This window comes from Drosophila willistoni (genome assembly GCF_018902025.1).
Source record: "Drosophila willistoni isolate 14030-0811.24 chromosome XL unlocalized genomic scaffold, UCI_dwil_1.1 Seg141, whole genome shotgun sequence".
NCBI classification, from domain to species: domain Eukaryota; kingdom Metazoa; phylum Arthropoda; class Insecta; order Diptera; family Drosophilidae; genus Drosophila; species Drosophila willistoni.
Genome location: NW_025814052.1, coordinates 6,642,830 through 6,659,214, shown reverse-complemented (window position 1 = coordinate 6,659,214; position 16,385 = coordinate 6,642,830). Strand labels below are relative to the sequence as shown.

Below are 16,385 nucleotides of genomic sequence, written 5' to 3'. Positions count from 1 at the left end.
GCGATGGAGATCGATCAGCCATTTGATTATGCTAATGAAATAACAAGGCCATAAAACTCGACAAAAAAAAAAAAAAGGAAAAAAAAACTATGCTCCGAAATGGGCCAATGGGCTAGCCATTCACACGCACACGCACGCACCGGAAACCCAAAAAGACACGATAACTGTGTGTTTGGATAGAATCTTGGAATATATGATGAAATGGAAATGATTAAAGAAACACAGAGACGAAGAATGGAGGTAGGGAAAAAAACAGCATTAAAGTTTCAATACACACACTTTTGAGTAGAATAGTACAGAATTAAATTTATCATTTTCATAAATTGCGATAAATATTGCAAAACTAATTGTAATTCCCAATCAGTTCTAGCGCTGATGAGAGCAGCTGCTCATCTCTGTTGGCTTCACAAAATGACCTCGAGCCTGCTCAATGAAAAGTTTAAAATACATTTGACTAGATTTTAGACCTTCTTTTGTAACAGGCAGCACTTTTTTATGTTTAATGTTAAGGGTGTTTCTTTATTTAGGCTAATCCGTCCCTGGTCAAAAAAAAAAAAGAAACATTTGGCGACAAGCTAAATAGGCGGCGGAACGGTAGATGGTTTCTTAGGGGTATAGCGTAGCGGGAACTAAGCTAAATTGCTTGCGAGACTGCCAATGCAGCGACACCTCCAGAGGGTGTTAGCTAAGGATACCCCAAGGCACTTACAGTAGGAAGGAAGGTCAGGAGGAAGGAAGGACGGAAGGAAGGAAGGACGGAAAGTAGGTAGAGCCAGGGAGCATGCTTGAGGGCATCTTCATCCAATGGCCAGCCGTCTCACTTATGTATGCATGTACTCTCTATGCCATGCTATGCTATATCTATGCTGCTGGAAGACTCTTCGCCAATTTTACTCCGTCTTTTCCGGCCACCTTCCCTACCACCTTCTTCTGGTTACGGTTTCTTTTAGCATGTTTTTTTTTTTTTTTTTGTAGTAGTAGTAGTTTTTCTCTGCTTTAGTTTGCTTTTTCTCTTGCCGCTTTTGCATATTTATTGTATAGTTTTGTAGTTTTATCAAGTTAGCTAGTTAAAAGTCAAGATGCTCGGCAGTGGTAGAATGAGGAGTGGAGGATGGGGTGGGGGATGGGGTGGGGGATGGGGTGGGGTTTCGCTGGCTAGCTGCAGGTGGATGAGCACGTGCATGGCGCCATGTCGGCAGCTGCCATCTCTAGCCTCCACTCCCGCATATACTCGCATTACCAACTCCATCCACATCTTCGCGTGGCTTGGGCTTTTATTAGGTACGTGCAATGTCGTGGGCCAGGCAGCGAGAAGATGGCAAGCAGCATGTCTATAGTGGAGCAGCAAGGGGGGTCGGAAGATGGTGAAAGTGCGGTGCGGATGGGTCAGCCATGAGGATGAAAGGAAGGAGTCACTGGGAGTAACTTGCCAGGCGTTTGGCGATAAGATGAGCGTGCTAAAGTTTTATTGCCGCATATTTAAGCTATTAAAAAATTCATGCATAAAATGACACACACACCCACACACAGACACACCTCTACTAGCACTATACACACACACACACACACACGCATCTGAGGAGCAGGAACAAAATTAAAAACGCAACTGAACAAGAAGAAAACGTAGAAAAAGAAGCACAAAACCGAAACAGATGAAAAGAGAACAAGATGTAGCAATTGAAGCAGCAGAAATATAAAATTTTCCACTTGATTGGCCAACAAATACTCTATCCAAAAGTGTTAATGATCTTTGCTAAATATAAATATCTGCACAAATGTTTTTAATAAAGTTTTTCAATAATTTCTAAATCATCCATTTCATTTGCTAGAGAGCACAAAAATGCCAAACACACAAAATATTTGACTAAAAAATTTAAAAGCCATGTCAAGGGAACACAATGGGCCAAGGGAGGATCACAATGGGCCAAAAAACCAAAAAAAAAATAATAATAATAATAGAACCGAGCAAAGCAATAAGCAAAACGGTTTATGTTAAATGCCGCATCGTTATCTCTGGTCTGGTTGAGTCTGCTTTGGGTTTTGGGTTTGGGGTTTGGGCCTGGTTTTATTTTTTTTTTTTGGTTGATTTTGACTCGCAATGTACGTTACTTGTTGTTGGCCATTCTCTCATTTTGCTGCTGTCCGACATTGGCTTCGGGCAGCTGCAAAATGCTGCAGCATCCGCACCGCATTCGCATTCGCACTGCAACTCCCTGTCGACAATAATAACTATAATAATCAACATGACGGCCCCCCTCCCACACATACACACACACACACACACACACACACACACACACACACACAGACACCCACAAGCCCAGACACTTTCCCTTTGGACTGTATTACCATTCTGTTCTGTTCTGTTCTGTTCTGTACTTTTCTGATCTTGTTGTTTTTGCAATTTTCTTCATTTCATTTTCTTAATTTTATACACACGTTCATTTTCATTTTCTTGCCTTTTTTTTTTACTCCAGCATTCCGGGGTTTTTGCTGTTTTCCACTGCGCAGTTTGTATTTATTGCACGTGTTGCCTCTGCCCCCGTCAACTAACCTATCCCAAACTAAATTGTAAGCAACTTTACCCAACCATGCAACAGAAGAAGCTTTTTAGTATTCATTAAACTGCATAATTATACAATAAGTGCAATGACTTCAATTTTGCTGCTGCTGCTGCTGCTGAAACCCAAACCTGCTGTCTACCTTTGAATTTGGCCCCATCTCACCTCTGTTTGCGAAACAGCCTCATCTCGTTTCACACAGAGAAATGTAAATGACTATGTATGTGTGAACATGTGTGTGTCTTTGTGATGTGCGAGTACATTAGGTTAAGGGCAAACGCATGGCGGATATGTAATATCTAAATATAATTCAATATCCCAAGTTGCGAGGGCCTAATTGATTCATAGGTGATGCTTTTCAATTCAACAATCAATCGTTGGCTACTTTAATTCGACTTTAATTATAAATTTAACATTTAACTTTTTTATTAATAAGTTACAAAAACAATTTAGACGAAATAATGTGCTCAGTCTTCTCATATAAAGAAGAGAAAACATTGATTAATAAATCGATAATCGGCAAAAGTGTTGCCAAATATTTTTTTTATCATATTAAACTTTACTCGCAGTTTTAGCCAAGTCAAAAAACAAGCTAAATATTTTAAACAAGTTTTTTAATCAAACAAAATTTTCAAGAAAATCTTATACATTATTTTATCTGCCTCAAATAATACTCCAAAATGATAGCAAACTTCAAGAGCGCTAAACGATCGTAGAAAATATTAATAAAAACGATTACCTAATGAAATTTTTAACAAAATTTTGTGGTATTTTTTTTGTTTTTTTTTTTTTTTTTTTGTTTTGTTTTTGTGTGTTTGGTAATTGAAAATCACATAATCGAAATATTTGCTCTTGACTTTACATTTGTAAAAGGGGACAAACTACAAAAAAAAAAAGGTTGGAATAAGTAGAGGGTGGGGGGAGAGAAAAAATTGAACCGGAAACAGAAAGAGTGAGGGGATGTATGAGTGAGTGAGTCGGGTTGCAGAGTAGCCCTAGGATTATTAGGCTGGATTATGAATACATTGGGTTTTCGTTGAGCCTGATTGCCGTCGGTCCTGATGGTTTTTATGTTTATGTTAGTTTTGCCAATTTCGGTTCACAGCCACCTGAACTGCTGGAACCGAACCAAACCGAAACCGAAACGCAAACTCAAACGCTTACACATAAACAAATCCCGTTTAAACGTTTTAAATGTTCGTTGACCAGCTGCATGTGGGCCATGCCCGCCTGCGTCTGCTTCTCGTCCCCCCCGCCCCCCCCCCCCCCCGACCCGGTTTTGTGTGACCGACACCATCACCGACACCGTCACCATCATCGTTACGCCCACTCATAAGTTTTTCTGGTGGGTACCACACTAGAAAAATTGGACATTGGAACGCACTTGGAGCCACATGTGTGCGCACCATTTCATGTTTTGGGCAAAATAGTTTTTGGCCCAAAAACCCATTGAAGTAGGATGAACCGAGAGAGGACCAGAACCGAAACCAGAACCAGTGCTAGAGCTAGGAGGAGTAGGGCCAGGACCTGGGATAGTATGAGGAGCATGGACAGGGCGAAACCATCGCCCTCATGTGCATCGTAAAAAATAAGCAGCAGCAAATTGTATTTTTATGAGCTGAAACTGTTTTGGGGCCACATTTCAATGTCGATAAAACGGACAAAGGATGTGGCAAAGGAGAGCCAAGAATACCGGCGACCCAACCAACCAACCGCCCAGCCAGCTAGCCAGCCAGCCAGCCATCCCAACCAACCAACCAACCGACCGACCGACAATAATAAAAACTGAAACAAAAACTTACAACAAATTACAAATAACGAGCTAAACAAAAAGAAAACAAAATAAGGGAATATATACCAAAATCCTCCGCCTGGATACTAATAGAAAAGGCGTATGAGCCAAAAAGAGTAACATCGAAAAAGAAAGGAGAAAGTGCGCAAGGGGAAAATGGGGGCACAAGTCGTCTAGGCTAAATATTCATTAGAGCTAATTAAACGTGATCGGCCTGAGGCCTCTGACGGAAGGGGAGCCGGGCCACAACTACCACTATTCATAGCCCAAAATGTTTGAGCGTTTTTTGGGTCTCATATATGTAGCTGAAGAAGCACATGCAACTGGTCAAAGCGGCGTCAGCTGTGTCAAATTTAATGGGAATGTGCATGTGTGTGTGTGTGTGTGTGTGTATGGGAGAAATTGTTTTCAGTTAGAGCAAAGGAGTCAAGCTGATGAGTTGGGTCACCCATATACATTCTACATTTGATAATATATGACCATATTTGTCTATAAATTCAATATAAACTTAAGTTTGGTAAATTGTTTTAGTCTAAACTATTGCTTAATGTATGTACATACATAAATTATCGATGGCGGAACAAAATTTCCTACTAATGTATTCAATAGGCAATCGAAGAATTCACTTTTTGATGTTTAGAAATGATTATAGAAAGAAAACACATTTGCATTTCCACTTATTGTTTATTGGACTATATCTTTTTATATAAAAATCTTGATTACGATTTTATATAAAATACAAAATAATGTTGGATGCTACTTTTTGCAATAACTAATTTTTGATTGTTCACAGTTATACAAAGAATTTCGCAAATTTCAAAAAAATACAACTATTTGTTGCCTACTTTGGGGATGCATTTAAAATTGTCCTCTTGATCATAGGGCAATGTATTAAAATCATCAAAAATTAAAAGAACCAAGCATTTCCAATACTAAATAGTAAACAATATTCTGATCAGTAAGAATTTTGAGTCACAAAGTAAAACACAGGAAAAAAAAAACACAATGTTCGAATTTAAACATCGAACTTTTGGAAGTTCTCCATTGAAGTTCTGAAATTCCAATGGAGAACTTCCAACAAGGAGTTGTTCAAGTACGCGAGTCAGCGGTTTGAATGCATTTTGAATATGTTGTAGTGGCTGTGGCAAATATTTTAGAGCACTACTCTAAATACAAATATTGCGCATATGCCAAGAAGGTCATATAAATTAACAATGGAATTGCTGATTTTTAGATTTAAATGGAAATTTCGGTGGCTTTTATACAGTTTTATAGCCAAGACTTCTACTTAAAGACGATTAGTCATTAATGAGATAATTTATGTGTTTGTTGCCCACTAAATAGTGTGTCTTATGGACATTAGAGGATGATTCAGTTGCCCTATTGGTCACTCGAAAGTGTAATAAAAGAGAAGAGAAAACAAAAGATTGAGTTGATGTTTTCTTTTTTATTTTTTTTTTTTTTGTCTGTATTAAAATGTTACTCATGCGCCTTCGTTTGATTGCCATGGGGGATTCTAATATTAATTAAAGGCTCAAGGCTTTAGCTGCCAGCACATGTCTTTCTCTCTTCCACTCTCTCACACTCTTTTGGTGTGTGCTCGTTTGTGTGTATGTGTGTGTGTGTGTGTGTGTGTGTGTGTGTGTGTGTGTGTGGCACGCCCAGTAAATAAATACAATTAGCTGGTTCTGGCTTTGCCTTTGGATTCTGCAGTTGCGTGCCACACAAAATGAGATGACACTAAATCAAAGTTATTCAACTCACGTCGTTAAGTCATTAATCGAACAATGCAAGCGGCAGGAAGAAGATGCCGCTCACAGGACTCACAAACACACACAAACACTCACACACACACACAACAATCGTAACATATGCTGATATTGTCGTTGTTGAGCGTCACGTTGACGACCGTGTTGGCACATAATAACAATGCCTGCCCCCCAAAATGATGATGATGTGAATGTGGCCCAAGAGGTAAGTCCCCTCCCCTCCCTGACCCACCCCGCCACCATCATCATCATCATCATTATCATCATCAGGAGCAGCAGCAACTCCGCTGCGGCATCATTTCAACTCGACTTGACTCGACTCAACTTAACACAATTCTGCATTATTAAACACATAAACTATACAAGTCGCGGTTGCCACTGAATGCCAGAGCCAAAGACATGGTAGAGATCCAAAAATCCCCTACCCGACCCCCTTTCTCATTTGCAATTGACGTAATGCTGCTGCTGCTGTTGCTGCTGTTCTGACGGCGGTCAACCAAAGGCATCCAAGTCAAGAGCATTACGTTGAGAAGTTGCAGCAGTGAACAAAACAGTTCACCAGAGAAAAGGAGAACGAGACAGGACAGCCGACCGCAGATCGCTTCGTGTCGCGCATTTTGATCCCTTGAAATGTAGTTAATATTAATGCAAAAATGTATCAAATAAATATTGGGGTATATATGCTTTTTAAATGGGTTACAAAGACATACCACATATTTTTTTTTTTTTTTTTTTTTTTTTTTTTTTTTTTTGGTTCTGTTTACTTTATTTAAGATCTATCCAAGGGACAATTATTAAATTTGATCAAACGTTAACATATGGCAAAAATTACAAAATGTGATGATACAACATACCACATATGAAATGGATTTTATTGACATTGAAATTTATAGTTTATGGTTTATAGGGACAGCTTTCTAATGCAAAAAAAAAAAAACCGATTCACTCTTTGTCTCTCAGAATTTAAAATGTGAATCTAAATATAAAATGCATTGCCCTCTGTTACTTTGTAGCCTCTAAGCTCTAAGCTGCCCTGATAAATATGCTATAATATTTGGCATAAAAAAGATTGAATTAAAAATGGGAACATTTCGCTCTTCATGCTAGGTCGAAAGTTATCTTCACTCTTCTTTTTATATGTTAGATTAGTATAAAGCACAGAAGAAATTGATAAGAATTGAAAAATGAACAGTCATTTTTCCAACCCTTATAAGTATGCTATGAAAGTAGAAATTTCATTTCATCCGAACTTAAAATCAAACTTAGATGATGACCTAAAGGATATGCAGAAGTCTATACATTTTTATTCTTTTTTTGGTTTATAACATTTGCGCATTTTCGCAGCATTGACAGCTGTTGGCATATTTATGCGAAAAAGTAAGCCTTCCACCTCATACTGAATTCCAAAAATTATACACACACACTAAAAGAGAGAGAGGGAGAGAGAGAGAGAGAGGGGAAAATGCATCATGGGTATATATGTAAGAGCGCAGCTCCCAAAATGGGAATCGACAACTATAGGTAATAGGATTATGTATGGTCTCCTCCATCAAAGCCAAAACAACCGCAACCACGCATAATTGTTCAATTTATTTATTTAAGCACGAAATGTGCGTAGAGTATTGGGTACATAGAGTATGAGCCAAAAGTTTACCCAGTTGGAAAATAGATCGTTAATCTGCATTGTGACGCTTACAACGTAAATGTGAGCTCAATGAAAATGTAATTGAAAAATTGCTTAATTTCTTTGGGTTTCCGATATCAATTTGCCTAATATTGAACTATGGATTTACTTTGAAGTAATTTAGGAAAGTTTATTTTTAAATTTGAAGGTAATTACTTTCTTGAATCTTGAAAGAGAGAGTCCTTCTTTTCTGTTTGTTGTTCCATTGAGGAACAAGTTATGGCCAAAATCCAACTGGGAATCTCAACAATGCACATGACCACATATACATACATATAATAAATTGTTGTTTTACATTTATGTGTATACATATTTATACATAGTAAGTACGTATTCCAGGTTGGCGTTGCATCCTGAATCAAATGGGGACAAACGGGACGGGAGGGGAAGCGATGGGACAGGGCACGGTGAGAGACAACTGAACAAGGGAGAACTGGGTGAGTGGGAAACGTTTGTCGGTTTCTGTGGTCAATGAAAAATCGCTTTAAATAATGAATTCCATTTAAATAAATATTTAAAAAGCTGTCAGCAGACCTTTTATGAGTTAAATTGCATGGGGTAAGGGTAAAAGATTGTCAGTTTAAATGGTTTGGTATAGACGATGCGGGTGTGTGGGTGGAGTTTTGGGTGTATGTGTGTGTGTGTAACTCTTGAACATTTCATAACTGACCCACTGCCAAATTAGTTGTCCTCAATTTGCTTCTTTTGCTTCAACTTGGCAATTTCCAGACCATAATTCATTTTCAATCAGACAGAAAAAGAAAGAGAAAGAGAGTGGGAGAGTGAGAGAGAGAGGTAGAGAGGGCGAGGGCAAAATGATTGGGGCAGACACGAGAAATTATAATTATAATTTTTGTATCGAGGTAAACTGCAACTGAAACTGTTGTCCCGGGGGGGATTGGTAAGAGAAGTGAGACTAATTAGTCTCCAGAGCGTGTTCTTTGATTCTCGATTCCGATTTCTGATTATTGTAAATCTCTGGTCACGCACAAACGAAACAATTCATAAATTTAATTTCCCTCAGCCAACAAAAATAATAACAACACAACAAAAACCCAAAAAAAAAAAGATGTATGATGAGGTAAAAAAGAAGGAGGAAGTGGATGCTGATGCTGGAGACCTATTGGATAGTAGGAAAGTAGGTAGAGGGGTATGGAAGGTGGAAGTCGAGCCACGTCGCAGCCAACGAATTCCCACAATAAACATTTGCACAGGCAACGTTGTCCCGCCCGTCCCCTTCCGTCGCCCACCCACTCACCGTCCTCTTGCTGGCGTCAATAAGGCTGATGATGATGTGGATATGAACGAAGATGATAATGACGATGTGGGTAATGACGCTGATGACGACACACCGTTGGGAATTATTTGTATATGCAGTCATGTAGCATCGATTAATCATTTTATTATTATTGCCACTGCCATTGCCATTGCCATCGCCATTCGTTGCTGTTCCCATCGCTCGTGATCCTCATGCGTGAGTGGACTCCAAGGAGTAGGTGTTTCGTCTATTTATTCAGTTTATTTTTTTTATTTTTTTGTGCTTATATGATAAAAAGTCACCTCATGCTTGATAATTTGACAATGCAAAGCAAAAGGTTAATCAAAGTCATAACTGATCCAATAAATAACTTTATATAAACAGAAAAATTGGCTTCATATTCTTCGAGTCCTTACAAATTGAATGCTCTTACTTGCAAATAATCTAATAAAAGTCAAGCTCTATAACAATTTTATTAATATTTTAAAGTCTCTTTGCCACAATGATATAAAAATTTTAAATTTCAAAAAGAAATCATTTAATTATTTCACCTAGATAATATGTACTGTTAGAATACCATAAAACTAGGCTCGCCCTATGCTCATAAATTTTTTCAAAAATCGAATCGAGGATTTTTTATCCAAGATTTCAGTATTATAAAGCACAATTATAAGTGAAGAAATCAGTTTCAAAACGTTTACCTTTTTCGAACAAAATACATTTCGAGCAAACCAGAAAATAAGACAAAAAATATAGTTTATAAAACTTATTTAAGTCTCTCAAAATCTCAAAACAAATTCAGTAATACATTCAAAGTAAATTTTGGACTTTGGACCTTTTACCAAAATAAAGAGAGGGAAATATTTGGGCTGTTGAAAACACCTCTTTAAGAAAAAAACACCTTTTTTGCAGGGCAACGAAATCTATCTATTTTCAATCCGATTTTGATGAACAATAACTCATTCGACGGGAAATTTAATTCACTATCTTTCATAGTTCAAGTGTAGTTATACTTTAGTGTGTGTTAGTGGGGTAAAGTGACGTCAAGCAGAGAGACCAACAAATTCCATCCAAAATTAAATTTTTCAATTGGCTCCAAAATGGACCCTGGGGCCAAATTGAAAATTTGTGGTATGCAGTTTATCTTAGTTTTACTAGATCTAAAACTTTTTCTATGAGTCCAAAGGTGTACGATCAATTTTACAAATTTTGAAAATGTGTCTTTTTTTTTTTGCCGGGTCCGAATTTGGGTCCTTTTTATCAAAACCCATTTAAAAAAAAACCCATTAGAGATATGCCCACGAAATTTACAGAACATCATCTCAATAGAATAACCAATTGAACGTTATAAATCAACATATTAAAACTTTTCACCAACATTAAGTAACAATCAAATGAAATCAGAATTTAAGGTCAAAAAAAAATGTACTCAAAATTTTTGCCGCCACTGTATGTATGTCAGAGGATATTTGGCCAATGATAAAGCCAAGTTTAGCTATTTTAATAGTTGTTTAGCTGTTAAAGAGTGAGCCATTTCTCTGCTCTCAGCTGCTGCTAGCTTTTTTTTCTCATTGCTCCTCACTGTAACAAAGTAAGCCTTCACTCAGCTGTCAACTGTCAACAAATTGCCCTCTCTCTCTTGCTCTCTCCCTCTCTCTCTCTCTGTCTCTCTCAATAGAGAATACAATTTCAAGTAAGCTAGAATAATTGCCTCCATCGTTTTTAATTATTATGTATGCCGCTGTCAAACCGTTATCGAAATATCTACGCCTAAAGTCGGTACGGATCTACGATCCGATATTCACATTGCACTCGAAATGCACTATAGTCATCCTGTTGACCTGCACATTTCTGTTGTCGGCCAAACAGTATTTCGGTGAGCCCATACTCTGCATTAGCTCCGATAAGCACACGGAATATGTACAATCCTATTGCTGGACCATGGGCACGTATATACTGCCATCTGCCATGGAGAGCAATTATACGAGTAAGAGGAGTGCCAGTTCCAGTTCCAGTGGCAGTGCCAGTGCCAGTTCCAGTTCAAGAAATCCAGGCATCCAGGTGGAACAATTACCCAATACACACTATTTGAATGTGAGCAGTTTGCGTGCTCTGGTGGCCCAGAATGAGGAATATGCTCGCATCATTTCGATTGCCGAGGGTGTTGGACCGGAGACGCGCGGTGTAACCAAACGCCTGTATTTGCGCTACTATCAATGGGTATTCATGATATTGCTATTTCAATCGTTGCTCTTCTATTTCCCATCGTATCTATGGAAAGTGTGGGAGGGACAACGAATGGAGCAATTATGCTGTGAAGTGGGCGATGCCATCATACTGGACGATATCTATAGGACACGCTTGCAAATGCTAACGAAATATTTTCGTTCACATTTTTCACCCATCCATTGTTGCTATTCGATCAAGTATGCCTTCTGTGAGTTCCTCAATTTGGCCATTAGTGTAAGTATCACAATCCGCTCTCTCGCGCTCTCTCTCTCTCTCTCTTTGTTTCTGACTTAATCCTTAATTTAGATACTAAATATCTGGCTAATGGATGTTATATTTAATGGCTTTTGGTATAAATATATTCACGCCCTGGCTGCGATACCTGTTTACGATTGGAATCTATGGAATGTGATGACATCGCGTGTCTTTCCCAAGGTGGCAAAGTGTGAAATGTTTGTTTATGGTCCGAGTGGTACACCAAATATTTTGGATATTCTATGCGTCCTGCCGCTCAATATATTGAATGAGAAAATCTTTGCTGTCCTTTATGTATGGTTTCTATTCATTGCCATGCTGGCGGCCATTAATATTTTATATCGTTTGCTTCTAATCTGTTGCTCTGAATTGAGATTGCAATTGTTGCGTACCCATTTGAGAGGTATGCCCAAGCATCATGTCCGTCAAGTGTTGGCCAAATCCGGTTATGGTGATTGGTTTGTTCTAATGAATGTTGGCATCAATGTCAATCCAACGTTATTTCGTGAATTGCTCGATCAACTGTATGAGGAGCAGAAATCTCATCTTGGTGTTGGTGTCTATGGTGTACATTCATCGTTGATACCGCCATCCGCCCCGTTGGCCAAGCCGGAAGATGCCGATATCGATCACCATGATAGCGATGATATTGATCCATCCGCTGTCGACGATGACGACGTTGAGGATGATGAGGATGATGAGGGTGATGAGGATGATGAGGACGACGACGAAAATGATGAAGATATGGAGGAGGCGGCAATCGTTAATGTTGATCAGAATTCACAAGCAAGAACTGCCACACCTGCCTCAGGTGTCAATCTAATGTCACCCAATGATGAAATAATCAGCATCGATAGATACTACAATGAGAGTCATGCCTGAAATTGATTTTGTGTTTTTTTTTTTTTCTCATTTTCTATTTAGTTGATTTTAATGTTGTATCTTGCAAAATGTAAATAAAATGCACTAATCAAAATGAGCAAAGTGTTTGTCAGGGAGGGAGGTGAAGAGAGGCCTAACAAAAAGTTTAACCGAATTGCCCAAGTTTTATTCAGAACGATGATGATGAGGGCGATTGGGGCGGGGCTACAGGTAAAAACTATCAAATAACAAGAGGGCCAAGAGCCAAGGGGTTGGGGGGGAAAAAGGATGAGCTCTCAACAAGAAGTAAGAAGGATGCAGAAAGAAAAAAGCAACAACCACAACAGCAAATTGCAAATGGTGGCAATTACACGGGGCTACAACAACAACAACAAAAACACTAAATGTAAATGGTAGGAGAAGGGGAAAGACAAAAGTAAACATCACTTTCACATAGGCAGAGAGAGAGAGAGAGAGAGAGAGAGAGAGAACGAGAACAAGAACGAGAGGGCGGAGGCAGAGGAAGAGGCGTGGCAAATGGGAAAAGCGCAAAATCAACAAAGTTAATTTTAATTAAAAACCGCAGGAAACCGAAAAACAACAAAATGCTAAATAAAATGGGCGTGAATCAGCCTTAACCGCAAGTTTTGCAACAGAACTGCGACGACCGTTAGATGGTTGAGCGTATGGTGGTGCTGGGGGTGAAGGAAGGGGGCATGTGGGCGTGCCGCCAACATCATCTTGCATATGCAATGCAAGCACAAGCAGACAGAAAGCGCCTCCAGTCAACGAAATGAACAAAAAATATCCCCCACTGCCCCCCTCCCCCGAAAAACAAACCTTCTCACTATTTTTCTCTCTTTCTCTGTCTCTGTCTCTGTCTATCTCTTTCTATTACTATGCCACAACAAACTACTGACACATGTAAACAAAATTCGTTTTGTCTTCATTTTAATTATACAAAAGCTTGGAAAAACTTTGCCCATTGCTTTACAGTTAAGACTTTTGCCAGGCAAAACCCGCTTAAAACTGAGCAAACGGTAAAAATAACTCCAATTGCAAGTGAACAAAACGGACCACTAAAATTATCCATGTACACACACACAAAACATACAGACAAATGTAGATTTTGCACTTTTTCCATAAACTTTCAAGGGAGCAAACGAGATGCAAGAGTGCTGCTTTAACCGTTATGATACATTTTCAACATAACCCCAAATAAATGTCAACATTTCGTTTTAGTTTCTGTTTTTTTTTTTATGATTAGAAGATTTCTTAAAACTTTTGTTGCTCCACTTTCCAACTAGCCTTAAAGTTTTCTGCTCCTCAATGAAACGTTACTCAACACTGAAGTATTAATTTTTAGACCAAATATGGTAAGGTTACGAGCGAGAGACCTACAAAATAAAAGCTATGGAAATAAGGTACAATGATTCGTTGTTAAAACCTTTTAGCCAAGTAAAGGACCAATTTTTTAAACCCCATTTTCGATTCTCATTTCTTAAGCCCGAGCTCTTCAAGTATTTCAGTCCCCTTTTTTAAAACCCAATCCTGTAAATGTTACAAAATTTTCCAAGGACACAATCAAGCTCATCATCATCATCCAAAGCTGATTATAGTCCCCGTTGGGCTTTCATTACCCACAAACAAAACGATGACTTTGACAGATCATATGAACGCAGAGCTCTTGCGTGCTTCAATAACAAATTCAAGTCCTTTGAACAAGATTCGATGATATCTGATGATGATTTTGTGATATGTTGTTATCCAATTAGTCAGTTGTAAATGGTCAAAACTCTTACCCAAATGGTAAATGTGGTCTGGCCATAGATTGCAGGAATTTACCAATAAAAAACAACAACAAAAAAATTGTTATAGTTGGAATCAATTTTGGTAACAAACAATTGAAATTTTGCAATATGCATTCAGATGCACACACACACACACACAGACACAGAAACCCTTGCGTTACACGCAATGCCTTCCGGCCAGTGTCCTTTCTGGCATGTGGTCATAGTTCGGGTTGAAGTGGATTGCGCTAAAAACCCCGAAAATGTAATTGAAAAATTATTTTGTTACACGTGCTACGTGGTATCCCGCTGCGAAATTGTGTCGTAGAGTGCCCAATTCCCCATAGCACATCCCCCCACCCCCTATACCCTACCCCCCTGCCCCTTTCCTTTTCTTCTTCCTCCCCTTTGAATCACTTTTCTCTTGTTTGTGTGTGTGCGTGCGTGTGTGTGTGTGTGTGTGTGTGAGACCGAGTCCTGTGGCTTTGTGCGTTTTTCAGATAATTTCGTACAAAATTTTTGTAATTAATTCCTCACTCCTGCCAAACAAGAACGCAACGATTTCGTATCGAAAGTAACGAAACGAAACGAAACGAAACGAATTGAATTGTATCAAGAGACGACAGCGTATCGGCTAACCCTAGCATCTTTACCTGATTAGCATATAAATGACATTTTATTTTGTCCACTTGCTGTCACTTTACCTTTTCTATCACCCTATTCCATCCTCTCATTGATTTAACACTAATTGTTAATTGTTAATAACTGAAATGGAGACCGCAGGGACCGCAAAGTTTTACGCACCTGATAAACCGCAATAAAGCCCACTACAATGACATCAATGTGCATACTTTCTTATGTATATAAATATATATATTAGACTGGATATTTCTTTCTTTTTTTTGCTGTGATTGTGACAAGAGATAAGAAGATTTATTTAGAAACCTAAAATGAATTCAAAATTAATATTTTTCTCTTTTTTTCATTTTATTGATCGATAACCTCTTTTTACTACTTTGCTTTGAAAATAAACAGTTTATTTATCGATAATTGCTAATGATGGGGGTTGCTTCTTCTTCTTAGAATTCCTGTGTTGTAAATGTGCGTAAGAGCAAACAGTTTGCTAAAAACAAAGGGACATGCAAGCACAATATTTATTTATTGTAGAGAAATATTAACTTTATGGAAATCTATTACAAGCAGATAGAAATACATTGAGAATAGCTTAAGAAATCTTGTCTTTTAATATATAAATTCACAAAAATTCATTGTAAGATCTCTTAATAAAGAATTCTGCTCGGAATTTCGCTTTTTGAGCAATAGATTTTCAAAAACGTTTTTTTTTTTCAGATTATAAAAGGAAATAAATTATAATTCGCTTGTGTCCATCCTAATGTATTGAGATACATAATCTAACTTGTTGTTTCATCACACCTTAAGTTTATGGCATCTTGCTATAGGATTCGTCTTTGGGTCTCTCTTTTCTTCTCTCTCTTTCTCTGTCTCTATGCATCTTTCTGACCGTCTGTGCCTGGGTTTAGGTCCAGGTCTGTTGCCTAAACACGAAACTCAATTAACTTGTTAATTTATTTGTAATTTGCTTTTGTTCGTTGCCGTGGCCAAAGAGGATTGTAAAAACAATCTTAGTAAAGGCAAGCCCTATTCGTGGGCCAAGCAATTTGGCAAAGTTCCCTGAGTTGCTAAGCAATGGAAAATTGATTTCGGGGAAGCAAAAGAAAAGAATATATAAAAAGAAACGGCCATAATAAGGATATCGAGAATATCTCTCTGCACAAAATAATAGATCTATTGAGTGTTTTCTGTTGTTAAACAAATAAAAGAAATATTGCCCAGTCGCTCAGGTTAACAGACAAAGATAATTCGTATTAAATGCATCTAAAAGATGTTAAGTCATCGCTCACACAATTTGCAAAATGCCATGAGTAGAAATTTTCATGAAATTCAGTGTTGCATTTTAACCTTTGGAAATATCAGTGTTGAAAACGCTAATAAACCACAACTAGATATTGGATGAACTCGTTTTAATTCCTATCTCTTAAATTCAGTTTTTAAGAAGTTTTGCTGTAGCGATTAACTACTTTATTTAGCCTAAGCTATCACTTGGCATTACCTACTTGAGGTAACTTTACTTAGCTTAAACTGTAAAAATATTGTAATATGATTTT

General features: G+C 38.1%; 1 protein-coding gene across 1 annotated transcript; it reads left to right on the top strand.

Moving 5' to 3' along the window:
* The first annotated feature begins 10,709 nt into the window (after positions 1-10,709).
* LOC6648670 (innexin inx6) lies at positions 10,710-12,466 on the top strand. Its single transcript, XM_023179453.2, has 2 exons — positions 10,710-11,527; positions 11,600-12,466. Exons 1-2 carry the CDS (start codon positions 10,796-10,798, stop codon positions 12,428-12,430), a joined length of 1,563 nt encoding a protein of 520 aa, XP_023035221.1. The 5' UTR covers positions 10,710-10,795; the 3' UTR covers positions 12,431-12,466.
* Positions 12,467-16,385: the final 3,919 nt, after the last annotated feature.

Excerpts from the sequence above, each read along its gene's own strand:
- LOC6648670 (XM_023179453.2), top strand. The coding sequence starts at position 10,796 with ATGTATGCCGCTGTCAAACCGTTATCGAAATATCTACGCCTAAAGTCG. Across the intron at positions 11,528-11,599 it reads TCCTCAATTTGGCCATTAGT|ATACTAAATATCTGGCTAAT; the intron begins GTAAGTATCACA and ends TCCTTAATTTAG.